Consider the following 13,781-nt stretch of genomic DNA (forward strand, 5'->3'; position numbering starts at 1 on the left):
TCAGTGTGTTATCGACATTATTCTCATACTGAATCCAAAGCACAGCATTACACCAGCTAGGAAGAAATTTAACTCTATTCCAGTGGAAACCAGGACACTTTGTTTTGTCCAAAAAGCTCCTTGGATGGCTATTTATTGCCCCAGTGTCTGGTAACCTATTTGCGTGTTGTGGGAAATGGGAGCTCAGCATGTAGCACATAGTTCAGAGATGAACCTTATTGTCCAGCTGATACTAAAAAAAAAAAAAAATAAAAGGCCACCATGACCTCATACTACTTTAATTGGGTGCCCATTGTAGCTACATAATTACTGTCTGCTCTGCAGCCATTATGGTGCTCTGACTAATTAGAAGTGATGCAGATGTCACTTCACACTTCTGTGTACAAACCAACCCAGCATGCAACCAGCTAAAAGGCTGATTATAGCACACTGGGACTTGCTAGACTTGACTGCAGCGACACACCAGTGCTGTGACACATGAAGTGGAACTGGATGCACAGAGATATTATCATGTTACCTTTTCTCTATGCAGAAGATAAAACTAATGCATTGGTTTTAAAGATATGATGGACCAATGTGGTCTTCTAAGTTGAGTTCCTGCACAGTGAAGCCCAAAGAGTTTTGCCTGGTGATTTGTTCATCAAGCACATCAATTCTGTTGAAGCTGTGCTTTGTGATTTAGAGAGCTGTCTGTCCTTGCCGTCATGGCTGTGAGATGTTCCTGTCCTATGGGAGCTGTTCCCAGAATGAACTGCCTTTCCTGCTAAAAATGTGCACTTAACTTGAGCAGGAGTGTGTTTAGCAAGCTTCTCTCTGTTACCTTCCAGTAATTAAAGAGCCATCTGCTACTGGAAATGTCTGTTCCATGGGGGAACAACCTACAATGTAACACCAGTATTGCTTGCACTGGGCATCTTCAGTTATCCAAAATGTCATTGTAAATACAGGGTTTGCTGCATTTCATAGTCTCTGCTGAAGATTTTAGAGCAAGAGTAACACACTCAGTGAACTGGCAGCCCCTGTACTAAGGGTCTGATCTGCCCTGCTCCTGTCATAAGACAGAGTGATAATGGGGAGCAGTGACTCATCCTTGTCCAGACAGTGATTTAGGGGAGCAGGGGAATCATGCTGCATGTGGGAAGTGTCTCCAGCCCCAGCTAGATCCAACCTTTAATGTGGGAGCCCCCAGGCATTTCAAACTGGGTCTGTGTCCAAGCACACATGTTCAGTGCTGGATCTGGCCAAGAGGCCTTGCAATAGGTTGTGTGCAAGACAACAGTGAGGTGCATAATCCATGTCAGAAGAAATTACATGCTCAGAACTGCAGAAAATGTCTCGGAACAAACAGGGTTAGAGAGTCACTATGCTTTTATTTTTTGATGTTATGTCCAGTTAGGCCCCCTTGGCTATTTTAATTTTGATGATTTCTATCTCTGATTCTGCAGTGAGGTTCCCACCAACCCCAGAAAACTGTGGCCTGAAGCTCTCTAGAGAGCTGTGAGATTCTCAAGCTAAACATGTAGCATGTTAATAGCCTGAAAAGTTTCAACTGCATCAATGACAGTACAGTAATTTTAGCACTGATCTCCTTCTTTCCATTCAAATGGTGTTTTAAAAGGTGCTTGTACGTGGTTCTCAGCCACCTAATACTCCACCCACACTTGAGAAGAAACACAGCAGCATTAAGCAATCAATCAGGAGCTCAGACAGCTGCTACCTACCAGAAAGCTCCATTCCATCCTTTCACTGTCAAAAAGCACACCCTCCATCTTCCCCAGAAGCTCTGCTTCAAAGTTCTTTGCAGTGTAGTGAATGGTAATAGGAATGTGCACTTGTGTGTGGTACCCAGAGCTGGGCACAACACTGATGGTGAGGAACTTGCAGAAGAAGGGAGCAGGACTAGAGTTAAAGGAATTAAACACATCTCCCTGCCACAGTAAATGGAGAAGAGAGGAGCTATGCCTCACAAGGTATTAGTGCAAAGCTTTCTTCCTTAGGTCAAATTTTCCAGTCTGACCTAATGAAGTAGTGATGGATGCACAGGCATTTGCCAAGCATCCCACACTGATATTAAAATCCCAAATGATTCTTTCACTCTTAATGCTTCTTAGGTATTTTAATCACATTAACCATGTCACACCATCACTCTGGATTTTTGAGTGTAGCTCACTCAGAAGCCTGTTTTTCTCCTCCCCCTCCCATCTTTTAGTAGTTCTGTGCTTTAAAAAGGGCTGTAGCCCCACACAGTGTTAGAGGTGCCACACTGCAGAGGTGCTGTGCAATGATGTGCAGAAGAGCGAGCGCTGCAGGGAGTCCCTCTTCTAACCTTGTGTTTGTGCTTTTTTTCAGCGTCTCTGCAAACAATACATCGTCATGGTGAGTCACTTTGGCATGAAATGTTTTTATGAGTTTTTGTTGGTAGGTATTTTCTGTTCACAAGGTGCAATATCAGCATGTAAACTCACCCCAGCAGTGTCTGGTATTTGACTATGCATTGCTGTGAGCTGGTACAACACAGTGCAAATGGCCTAAGTGGGCTGAGTATTACTCTTTTGTGTGTATAGCTACTCTCAGAGCATCCTCTTTCCTGTGGGACTTATGTCAGCTTTCTCTATAGAGCATCTTATAGCATTTATTTGTAATACAAATCAAAGATTTTTATCAAAATAATATTTTCACACTGTATAACTCTGTAATTCATACTTGACAGTTTCTATTAGCCTGCTTGTCAGAAGGGATAGGAATGTGCCTTAGTGCCCATTTCAGCTTATAAAACACTTACAAAACAAAGGCCATTAAGAAGTGACTAATTACAAAAGCTGCAAGTGTAGAACAGTTCCAGACTTCCAGAGCTGGGAGGCTGGGGAAGCCAGTGCAGGAGACACAGTGAGGAGCTGTCAGCATTTCGGTGTTGCCACACTGAGAGTGTATGGCCATTCTCCAAAAAGTGGCTTTTGTATTGATGATAACCCTTTCTAAGGAGTTGGATAACATTTCCAATTTCCAAGTTCTCCTTTAGAAACCAGCACCCATGAGCCAAAGTCCCCAACTTTTTGCAGGTACTGTTTGTCCCTTTACCAACATGGGCTTTGAGGGGAAAGAAAAAAAGCCTTTTCTTGAGGCTGGTTAGCCTTGAAGTGGGAACTGCAGAGTGTGGCAAAGCTGTGTTCCTCCACTAACTGGGAAGTTCTGCTCTTTCCTTGGCTGCAGCTCCCCAGTGATGACACGAGTGGCGCTGAAGATTGTGACCCCTGTCATCATTACTGTCTTTGTCCTGGCACTGTATTTGCATGCCCAGCAAGTGGAATCCACTGCAAGGCTTGATTTCCTCTGGAAGCTTCAGGTTAGTGGGTGTTGGCTGTGTTGGAGGATCACACAGTCATTGGCATTAATATAGAACTACTGAGCTATTCACTGTTGAGTTGAGGAGTGTTATAAAGTGCCTTTGAATTTAATCTGGATCTGGTTTATAACTGGGCATGCTAATAATGCTCTGCTCTTCTTTGGTACTTTGCATACTCTGTGCTTCTTATCCCAGTTATTTACTTCAACCTTTTGTTTCCTTGTAAATGCACTTTGGATGGTCCCCACAGTAAAGGGTTATAGATCTGAAGGTCGAGATTAATGAATTTGGGCAACTGAGCTGTTACTGCTGCAGGAACCTGTAATATAACACAATTTGTAAATATGGGAAGCTCATATTCACTGCTGAATTGCTTCACAGAGTTCAGTGAGCTTTAGTTTACTGTGTTCAGGGGTGTGAAAGATTCACATTTGCATTTTCATTGACTTTCCTGTTAAGCAGTGGGAACTGGCTCGATGTCCAGCCTTCATTAGACCCCAGGCAGCAGCACTGGATAACCAACACACTGTGGATAATGCCACACTGTGCTCCTGTCTCTGGGTTCACTGTTAATGTTTTCAGTTCTTGTGCCCACAAGTGATGCTGGGGCTAGAGAGCCACAGGACTGCAGGTTTTGTATAGATTTTTTACCTTCTGGGTGGCAGAGCATCATTCTAATTATAGGTCTTTGTGGTTTGAGTACAAGGCATTGAGGAAGCAACAATTAATTAAAGCTCCTTGGGAAGCAGATAAACATTGTTATCCTCATTTATAAATGGTAAAGCAATGGAAGGGGTGAGCTGAGTGATTACCCAGTTCAGGGACCAGAAATACAACAACGCTGGATTCTGGCATTATTCTGTGCCTGCTTTTACATACTTGTGTGCACATGAAGAGATGGACCACCTTCCACCACAAAACACAAGTTTCTGCATCTCGCTGGTTCTGCCCTCCTGTGCAGCTTCCCCTCTTCCTCTGTTTGTGTCCTCCCTCCAAGTTCAATTTCTGCTTTTTTCCCCTCCCCAGAGCAGTTACCAAAGGAGTAAGCACTGTCTCTCCCTCCTAAACTAGGCCACTGAAGAGAAAGAAGAGATGGAGGAGCTGCAGGCCTATAACAGACGCCTCCTCCACAACATTTTGCCGAAGGATGTGGCAGCCCATTTCTTGGCTCAGGAGCGGCGAAACGATGAACTGTACTACCAGTCTTGTGAGTGTGTGGCTGTCATGTTCGCCTCCATAAGCAACTTCTCCGAGTTTTATGTGGAGCTGGAAGCCAACAACGAAGGGGTGGAGTGTCTGAGGCTGCTCAATGAGATCATTGCTGATTTTGATGAAGTAAGTCATGGAAAATCTGGGTGGACAGAGTGAACTGAATCAATGAGTTTAGTTGGGCTTTGCTGAGCTCCTGAAGGAAGGTGGTGTTTCAAATCCTTGTGCCATGCTTGCCATCTCCTTGCTCTAGAAGTCTTTAGTTTTATTTTTTTTCCACATTAAAATCCCCTCTATTCCTGTGTTGCACCTCTGAATATCTAATCCCTATTTCTTCCTATTCCTTCAGTAGTGGAGGCTCTGTCCAGTACTTTTTAGTTCTTGTATCAAGGCAAGGCATGTGGCAGGGACATTACCAGCATCTCTATGTTTGTCCAGGTTTATTTGCTTATTTTGCTCTTGTCAAACAGATAATAAGTGAGGACCAATTTCGGCAGCTGGAGAAGATCAAGACCATTGGCAGTACCTACATGGCGGCGTCAGGCCTCAACGACTCCACTTATGACAAGGAAGGGAAGACACATATCAAAGCTCTGGCTGATTTTGCCATGAGGTTAATGGACCAAATGAAATACATTAATGAACATTCATTCAACAACTTCCAGATGAAGATAGGTAATGTCCCTGTGTTCACAGGATTCCTTGTTCGTAGTAGTCATTCTGAGCTGGGGGTTTTATGGAGAGTTAAAACCATAGATCTTACCTTAGCTGTACAGTGATGTGAATTGTCTTGTGCCTGGTGACCACTTTGACCTCTGTGCAACATCACAGCAGGTTTTTTTATGGTATAGCACCATTATTACTGAAGCTCCCAGGAGAATTAGGAGCAGTTAGGAAGCTGGCCTTGGTGGAGAGTAGCTCTTACTGCAGCACAGTCTCACGTGGTGGTTGAGCTCATTTTTGCCTGTGATGTCCATCCTGCCCACACCCCCCATGGTTCCAGCTCTGCCATTCTTGGATATTAAACTGTCTTTCAAGTCAGGGAATAAAAAGCAACAAAAAAGGAGAAAAAAAAGTGAGGTTGTCAAGTGTGTAGTTTGTTCTGGAAGGCATCTGGGCTGCTGCCTTGCAGGCCCTCAGCATTGCAGCAGGTGTGTGCTGATTTCCAGGTGAGCTGTTTGCTTGTTATCCAGATGGAAAATAAACCTTATCCTGTTATTTGGTACTGGAAAGTAGCTCTGGGTTGAGCAGATCCAGACTGAGCTGCCAGTCAGGTAGGCATAATGAATCAAAGAAGCCAACTTTTTTTTAAACATTTCTTTCCCCACAGTTTGGCTGTAGCTTTACGTCAGGGTTAAAGCACAGCTAGAAACGATGAACCTCAGGATGTTTTTTTATTGTCTGAATAATAACTTGCCTCATGTGGATCTGAGTGGATTTCTCCTCTCCTTCCAGGCCTCAATATTGGTCCTGTTGTAGCTGGGGTGATAGGAGCCCGCAAACCCCAGTATGACATTTGGGGCAACACAGTGAATGTAGCCAGCCGAATGGACAGTACAGGTGTGCCTGACAGGATCCAGGTAAGGCATCCACTGGAAAACTTACACAGTCAGCCCTGTGTCACTTATGTGTTTTGAAACTTAATTAGAATTGGAATTTCAGTTTCATTTTATTCCTTTATGCCATATATTTACTTAAACATAACTGAAAGAAAAGCCACCTAAGGAATGCTGGTGGAACCGGCAAGTTTTGTCTTTTAATCGTGAGCAACGGTGCAACCTTTGTCAAAAACTTGCAGTTTAGTTCTGAGTGGAAGTGTTGAGCTGAGCATCCTTCCCCATGTGCCTCATTGGCACTGTGAGCACAGTCCTGCTCTGATCCTTGCTCCCATGTGCTGTTTGGCTGCCTGTGACAGTAGGAGGATTTATTTTCCAAGGGCTTGATTCAGATATGTATTTCTGTAATTCACTTTGCTGCTCACAGTGCTATGTGTGGTGTGAGGCCAGCAAGGGTCCAGGCATCAGCAGGATAGGGATATATAACTAAAGAGGATGGTTTAAGGGGTTAATGGAAACTGTCTGGTAATCACACATCTCCTTGGCCTTCAGACGTGACCTTTCCAGTGATTCAGTTCCCCTGTCCTGCTTTTGCTGAGCCAATGTCCACAGTAACAAGTGTCATTCCTTGGGAAAGTATTGAAGGGTTATAAAAATAGAGTAACTAACTGATGTAAAACCCAGGAGGGGCAACCATGCTGTTTCTGTGACTGTCAGTTAACTGGATTGGTATTTATTCAACACTCTTTAAGTTTCCCTACAAGATGGTCTGTGGACAATTTTCATTCTACTTAAGCAAATCAACACAGCAATGTTGCAACAATAGGAAGTCAGAAATGGAAATACTTAAAGCCACCTGGAAAAGGGTGAGAAAATACATTGTAACAATTAAATAAATATCATCTCAGGAAATCTGGTGTTTAAGCTTATGTTATTCTGCAGAACAAAGGATTGTTATTGACTGGCATCTGCAAAGAGAATTTGGATGCTGGCTAGAGTATTCCATTCAATCAGTCTGCCTCATTGCCCTCTACCTTCTTCATAAAAACAATACCCTGATTCCTTCTAAGCTGTACATCCACTGTGTAACTTCTACCACATTTTTTAGGACTTTTTAATAAGTTTAACTTGTTCTCCTACTACCACACCAGTCATATAATGAATGCATCTGAGTAGACTGAAATGACTGGTGTCTTTTTAAAAATGTGACTCATTTGTTTCATTTTATCCTGTGACTTCCTTAAAACATGTAGTCCTCCCCAGCTGTGTACTGTGTGAGACTTCTACTGTTTCTCAGGTTCTAAAGGTTGTGTTTCTTCAGCAACTTGTGCCAACCTTTTAGTTAGGGATTGCTATGCAAACATCGATTGACTTAGGAACAAAATAGTTGATCCTTCTTTAATTTTGTCCATGGATTACTCCAAAAGCAAATGAAAAGACTGTATGGAAGACATGGCAAGCATCTGTTTACTTTTGTTTATTCTGCAGGTAACCACGGACATGTACCAGGTTTTAGCAGCCAACAACTATCAGCTGGAATACCGAGGGGTCATAAAGGTCAAAGGCAAAGGAGAAATGACCACCTACTTTCTAAATGAAGGGCCTCCGATTAGTTAGCACCAACTGCAGCGTCACGCAGAGACAGATTTTGCATTACCCAGGATTGTGAATTGGAGAAGAATCATTTTTGTGGCAGTGCAGCTGAAGACGTGGCGCAGTTGAGACTTCACACCGTGACTCTAGAGCTGGTATCAGCAAACTCTTTGGCCTCCCATCACGAAAGGCAAGTGAAAGAAACCACCTTGGAGTTGCTCCTGGCTGAGTGCTAAGTCGACCAAAGATGTGTACTACAGAGTTCACAGATAAGACGTGAATTTGGAATTTTTTAAAAAGGCTGCTACCACAGGATGATGTAAGAAGCTATTTAAGTATTTATCGATGCAACACAACATTTACTTGGTTGAAGGAATGTATGATTCACTACAAAGCATTACTTTGGAATGGATTTGCACTCCCATAATGTTTCCATCCCATACTGCCAGCTATTTGAAGTGTACCACTGTGCTTTTATTAGCTGTTTTGAATGGGCTTTCAAAACTGACACCCACTGTTGCAGCACACAAAAAGGCCTTTCAGAAGGGCATTGGTAGTGAAAAGACATTATAGCCTTGGCCCCCTCTTTTCCCTTCTTCTACATGGCTAAATGACTGCTCTTCTGAGGGGGGCTGGCACACCTGACGAGGGGAAGATCAAGATAAAGGAAGATGGCTCTACAACCATATTTATTAAAAAGTCGTCTGTGCTCTTCTTTGGTATCTATCAGTTTACATGGGAAAGACTAGATGTAAACAAGAGACATTTTGTGGGGGGGAGCTCCCCTGAAATTTGTTGTGGGTTTTTTTGTATTTTTTATTTTGTAATATTGAAAACATGGAGATCTAACAGATATACCAAATTCTATATTTTGTAAATTATATATAAATTAGAAGGCAGGCTGTCCACACCAAGGTGTGGGGGGAGGTGTATATAACCTGTAGACTTTTGTGTAATTTTTTTCTGCATAATACTCTGAACACAGACTTGGCAGTTTTCAGATTATAACTATACAATCAACCAACAACAAACAGGTGAGTTTCCAGGCTGAATCAGATGCATTCTAAAACGAAAATCCAGAAAAATCTACAACCCCAAAGAAGAGGAAAAAACCCACAGTAGTCACACAGTTGTTCCATGCAGCATTCAAGCGGAGGGTGGCGGCTTCCCAGTGGAACCAGGACCTTTGAGTTTTAGCTACTGAGACGGTATCAAACATGTCAAAAAGAGCTCTAACCAAATCTTCTAACTCTTAACAGGAGCTCTTATGAGGAAAAAAAAAAAAAAAAAAAGCTCATTTGAACTTTTATTTTAAAAAAATTGTTTTTCGTAGATGGTCTTAACAGAATCCTGCTGATCTGCGAGTTGTCTGATATTGTAACTGCCATTTGAACACTACAAGGAACTATGTGCTGCAGCATCGAGTTGACTTTCTTGTAGTAAGCTCTTATTTAAACTGTCACAGATTTTCCATTTTCAGTAATTAGGTGATCTTCAAAAAAGATTATGATGGCAAGGGTGTATATGAGGTGGTTGACCTTAAAATACAGTGCCATTGAAACTGTGCTGGGCATCTTTATCACTAGTGGGGGGGTTTATGAATAGTTCACTGTTATCATTTATGTACCTTTTCTAACTATTAAAGAAAAATCCCTTGATATTTTATTAAAAAAAGAAAATAATTTAAAAAAGCTATATTTTTTATATTCTATGAGGGTAAAGTTTTGATATTGAATTTGGCTAGCACTAAAAATTACTCCAATCTTTTGACATTTAATAAAGTTCTTTTTCACTCTTCTCAGGGCAGCATTATTATAGTACTAACAGCTTAATGATTGCACTATGGTGGTGGTGGTTTATTTTTTCCTACTTGACAATGAGATTAAGTGAAAATCCATGGGCCTGTCTTAATTAATTTGCTATATTGCCGAGCATGACCCGAGCATTAAGCCATTTAAACATGAGCTTAAATGGCATCGCCCCTTTCCTTTTCCCTTCCACTAGGAAACATCTCTGAAAAGTATAGTATATTGACTTCTGTAAAACTGCCAAGTCTGCCCTTGTACTATACTTTTGCTCCTTTACATCTTTCCTGGTTTGCAAAATACTTAAGTTGCATCATGCTGTTATGCCTTTCTCCCCCTCCTCCACCTTCCATCCCTCTTGCCCCCTCACTGAGTTTCATTACCTTCATGCCATACACTCGGTTTTAGGTTTGCTTTCTGCTTTCCAAAAGTCTGCAGTCTTCTTAACTTTTGATTCATCTTATGAAGTTGTGTTGTCAATGAAATTTCAAGTCCCCAGTATCTCTAGCTGTGATTGTTGACAGTGTGTCATGATCATTTCAAGGGGTATTCACACACTCTTTACTCTGGATCTTGCAAAAATGGATACAGTTATGATTTCCCATGGAAATTGAAATCTATTTAAGTAATTTAACTATATTAAACACTGTTTCACTGGTTAAGTGTCTCTGTTTTATTTTAGCTGCATCTGGCTAGTGAGGAGATCAGACGTCAGTTGTGTCAGAGATACTGGATCTGCAAATAGAAACACCCAGTTCTCGTCTCCTTAAAATTCACCCCAGCACCTTAAAATTCATCAAAATGTTTTTTGGATGGGAAAAAGATGCATTTGGGGAAAACTTTTCATCCAGTTGATGTGTACACTAATTGAAATGAGTGGGCACAGCACTGGGGGCTTCTGCCTTCCCTTCCCTGGGGAATACCCTTCTCCAGATAGTTAAAAAACTGTGCTTACATCAGATAATGTCCTAAACTGCTGTTTGTATGATTATGTAGGAGAGCACAGAAACTATTAAATAGTTCTTTACCAGCTTTCTTAAAGGCTGATACCTTAAGTACTTCATGGCTTTTTGTTACTGCAGCTGTGTTCTCAGTACACTCATAAAATCCCTCCTAACCAGTAACAGACTGTAAGTAATTTGGTTCTTAGTTGCCTGTGTAATGTCTTCTCAAGTAAAAAAAGTCAGCTGAAAGCTGCAGGGTTTTGTTTCTCAGTTACACTTCAGGCTTCTGTCAATTGGTACAGTTACTTGTAGCATTTGCTTTTACCTGTAAAGGTTGAAAATGTTGCATTGGCAGGCACTGCTGCCTCCTTCCAGTTGTCTTTGAGAGGAGCAGCACCAAGGTGCCTACCTGGGGAATTCTCTGGCAGAGGTGACGTACTTTTAAAAACATTTTTTAAATACAAGCTGTTTGTTTGGTTTTTTTTTTTAATAGGGCACGCACACACAGATTTAAGGTATTCAGTTATACCAGCATATTTAACCACAGTGCCACAGCGAGGCTTTGTCAGCTCTCCTGAGACTAACATTCCAAGGCAAGTGGGTGCACAAGAAGGACCCAAGGGATGTTTGCTGGTGCAGCCTAGCCCTTTGGAGTCTGTAACTAGGCAATGCAAAGTTCCAGGGTGATCCAAAGGGCCCCCCATCACCCCAGCACAGAGCTGGCTGTGAGTATCTGCCTGCACATAAAAAAAATGACACATTTAGGATGCAACAAATTTGTTACATGTGTGTCCAACTCCGCAAAGATCCCCGGCCTTGCTGTTTGTGCGTTAACACAAACATGGACAGCATCATCTGGCCAAAACTATGCCCAGAGGCAAATAATTTCCTTCTGTTAAGTTTTCCAACTGCTCCTCAGGGCACCATCACTTCTAGACTGAAGTTTGGGGCAGGGCCTGGAGACAGAGTTTGGGATGTTACTGGGAAAAGGGCAGCTCAGCTGATTTAAGCTGAAAAACAATTTCTATGCTCTTGACCCACTCTGTCCAAGGCTTTTCAATTGAGGGGCAAGAAGGCCTTGGGGAGTGGGGGAGGGAGAAGTAAGAAAACTGAATTTCAGGCAGGATGGGGGGCAGCAGCACCAGCATTTTCCTGCCATCTGGCAGCCAGACAGCTTTCTGTAAAAAGCAGGGTTATATTTTTTAATTTCTGTCTCTGAGCACTTCTCAGTCCCCCCTGTCCTGCTCTGCCCTGGCCCGTGGGTGCAGCGCTGGTGAGGCGGCCGTGCTGCTGGTGCCAGCCCTGTCCCCATGGTTCCTGCTGGGAAAACAGGCAGTGGGTGCCAGGTGGGAGCTGCAGCAGTGGTGAGTCCAGCACTGACATGCTCAGAGGTGCTGCTGCTGCAGCACAGCACAGGCATTTCAATAAAAAGCTCCACAGGAGACTGGCTTGAGAGAGAGAACTTCCCTGTAAGCAGCTGAGATCTTTTCTTTCAACACAGAATTTCAGATGCAAATAACTATTGCCATCTACTGGAAACAGACTTGTGGAGCCTCAACCAGGCAGTGCAGGATCAGGCTAAGAGACACAAAACCCCTTCCACCACGGGGAAAGGGAGAGCACATCACAACCTACAGGCCATTCCTTCCAAAGTAATTGATTATTCACAAACTATCAAATGCCAACTTATAGATAAGCAAAAAACAGTCATCCCAGGGTGTGGGTGTCATCATCCAACTCCCCACCACCACCCTGGCAGCACAACAGTCAACTGTGCAAACAAGGTCCTTCCATACCTGCTGCTGCTCCTCCGCCCTCTCTCATGGCATTTCCACAGCAGCTCCAGCACAAGACACAGAGCACGGTCTCCTTTGCTTTGGAGTGTTGCCTGGTGCTTGACAACTCTGGTGTGCTCAGTGTACAGGTTAGTGGGACAATCCTACAGTGGTCTCACACGTTCCCAGTGCAAGCTGAGCAAGAAGCCCAGCTGAGCTAGTAGCCAGGTCATACAGGGTCTGTGCTGCCCCCACTACACGTTCCTTAAACCTTCTGAACGTGTACTTGTCACCTACCTGTCTCAGGAGGCTTTGCCTCTGAGGAAGGAAGAAGGAAACGTTATCCAGGAAAACAAATATTCTGTAAATGCTCTGAACAACTTCTGCACAGCTCTATACAGTCAGGAGAGCAAACAGGGCTGTACCAGTAAGTGCTCCATAACGTTCATTAGCAAACATTTTGATCAATAAAACTGATGAACCACAATTTTGTTAAGTAAAAGAAACTGGTCCAGACACTGTGAGATCATTAGGCCTTACCAAAATAAATAGTACCTGGAATATCTGACCAGCTATGCAAGTGACTGGAAGTCAGTGACTGGAAGTACACGTGCAGCTAGATGGGCGAGGGTTCCTCAGACTCCTCTTGAGAGATCATCTGGACTCTTGTCAACACAGGGATGAAACTGCCACTGATGCAGATCTCCTACTGCCACACCCTTCTCATCAAGTACCCCACAGCAGGGAAAACCCCTCCTGCAATACATGCCTGTATATTAACACCATTCTGAAAGCATGGACTTCTGCAAGCTGTAACATCTATCTAGAAGGCTATTTATTCTGACAAAAAGCTGATTTAAAATAGCATGTGCTTAGTGTTTGAAAATATCAATGGGCTTCTTTTTGCAAAACAAACCAAGAAAGCAAAAAAGAATCATAACATAGTAGTTGCAGTGAAAATGGGAAATGAAAAGCAGGAAAAGTAATATCCCTAAACAGATGCTCCTCACTCCTAATGATAAGAAGAGTATCAATATGTTAAATAGTCCACAGTGACTGTTAAGTAATCACGATGTCTGCAAAGGAAACCAGTTACCATCATCATCTAGTTCTCTGCTAGCTTTGATATAGCTAAAAATCAATCTAAGTAACACATAGATATATTCCCTCGTGGAATGCTGCATTCTTTTCTGCACCTCAGTCTCCCCTTCTCTGGGTATTTTCTTATATACCTCATAAACACGTGTGTGTTTTACATGAAACAGTGTGAAAGGAGAAGGAGCCTACAGACTTTTCCAGGGCCTGACAAGTTATTTACTAGCAAAATCTGACAATTCCCAAATGAGACAAGTTTTTATCCCCAGCTATTGGTCCAGACATTGAATACAAGAGACCATAACACAATGAAAAATCCCAGAAAAATACACAAGGAAAAATGTGATTAAATCCTAGAAGCTCAAGACTCTGAGGTAATCAAATCTCAAAGAGCATTCTGTATACCTTGTGGACGTCAGTCTTTTGGTCATTCCTTCCTGAAAGTAAATATAAACACTGAC

General features: G+C 42.6%; 1 protein-coding gene across 1 annotated transcript in view; it reads left to right on the top strand.

The window, feature by feature from the left end:
• The window catches only part of ADCY5 (adenylate cyclase 5), a 206,289-nt gene extending 196,124 nt beyond the window's left edge, over positions 1 to 10,165 (top strand). Inside the window, 6 exon segments of the mRNA XM_025895076.1 lie at positions 2,350 to 2,376; positions 3,211 to 3,343; positions 4,415 to 4,678; positions 5,023 to 5,227; positions 6,008 to 6,132; positions 7,597 to 10,165. Of these exon segments, the coding sequence (XP_025750861.1) occupies positions 2,350 to 2,376; positions 3,211 to 3,343; positions 4,415 to 4,678; positions 5,023 to 5,227; positions 6,008 to 6,132; positions 7,597 to 7,725 (883 nt within the window). The 3' untranslated portion in view covers positions 7,726 to 10,165.
• The last annotated feature ends 3,616 nt before the right edge of the window (positions 10,166 to 13,781 follow it).

This window comes from Manacus vitellinus, unplaced genomic scaffold, assembly GCF_001715985.3.
Source record: "Manacus vitellinus isolate BGI_N305 unplaced genomic scaffold, ASM171598v3 scaffold_22_pilon, whole genome shotgun sequence".
Taxonomy (NCBI): domain Eukaryota; kingdom Metazoa; phylum Chordata; class Aves; order Passeriformes; family Pipridae; genus Manacus; species Manacus vitellinus.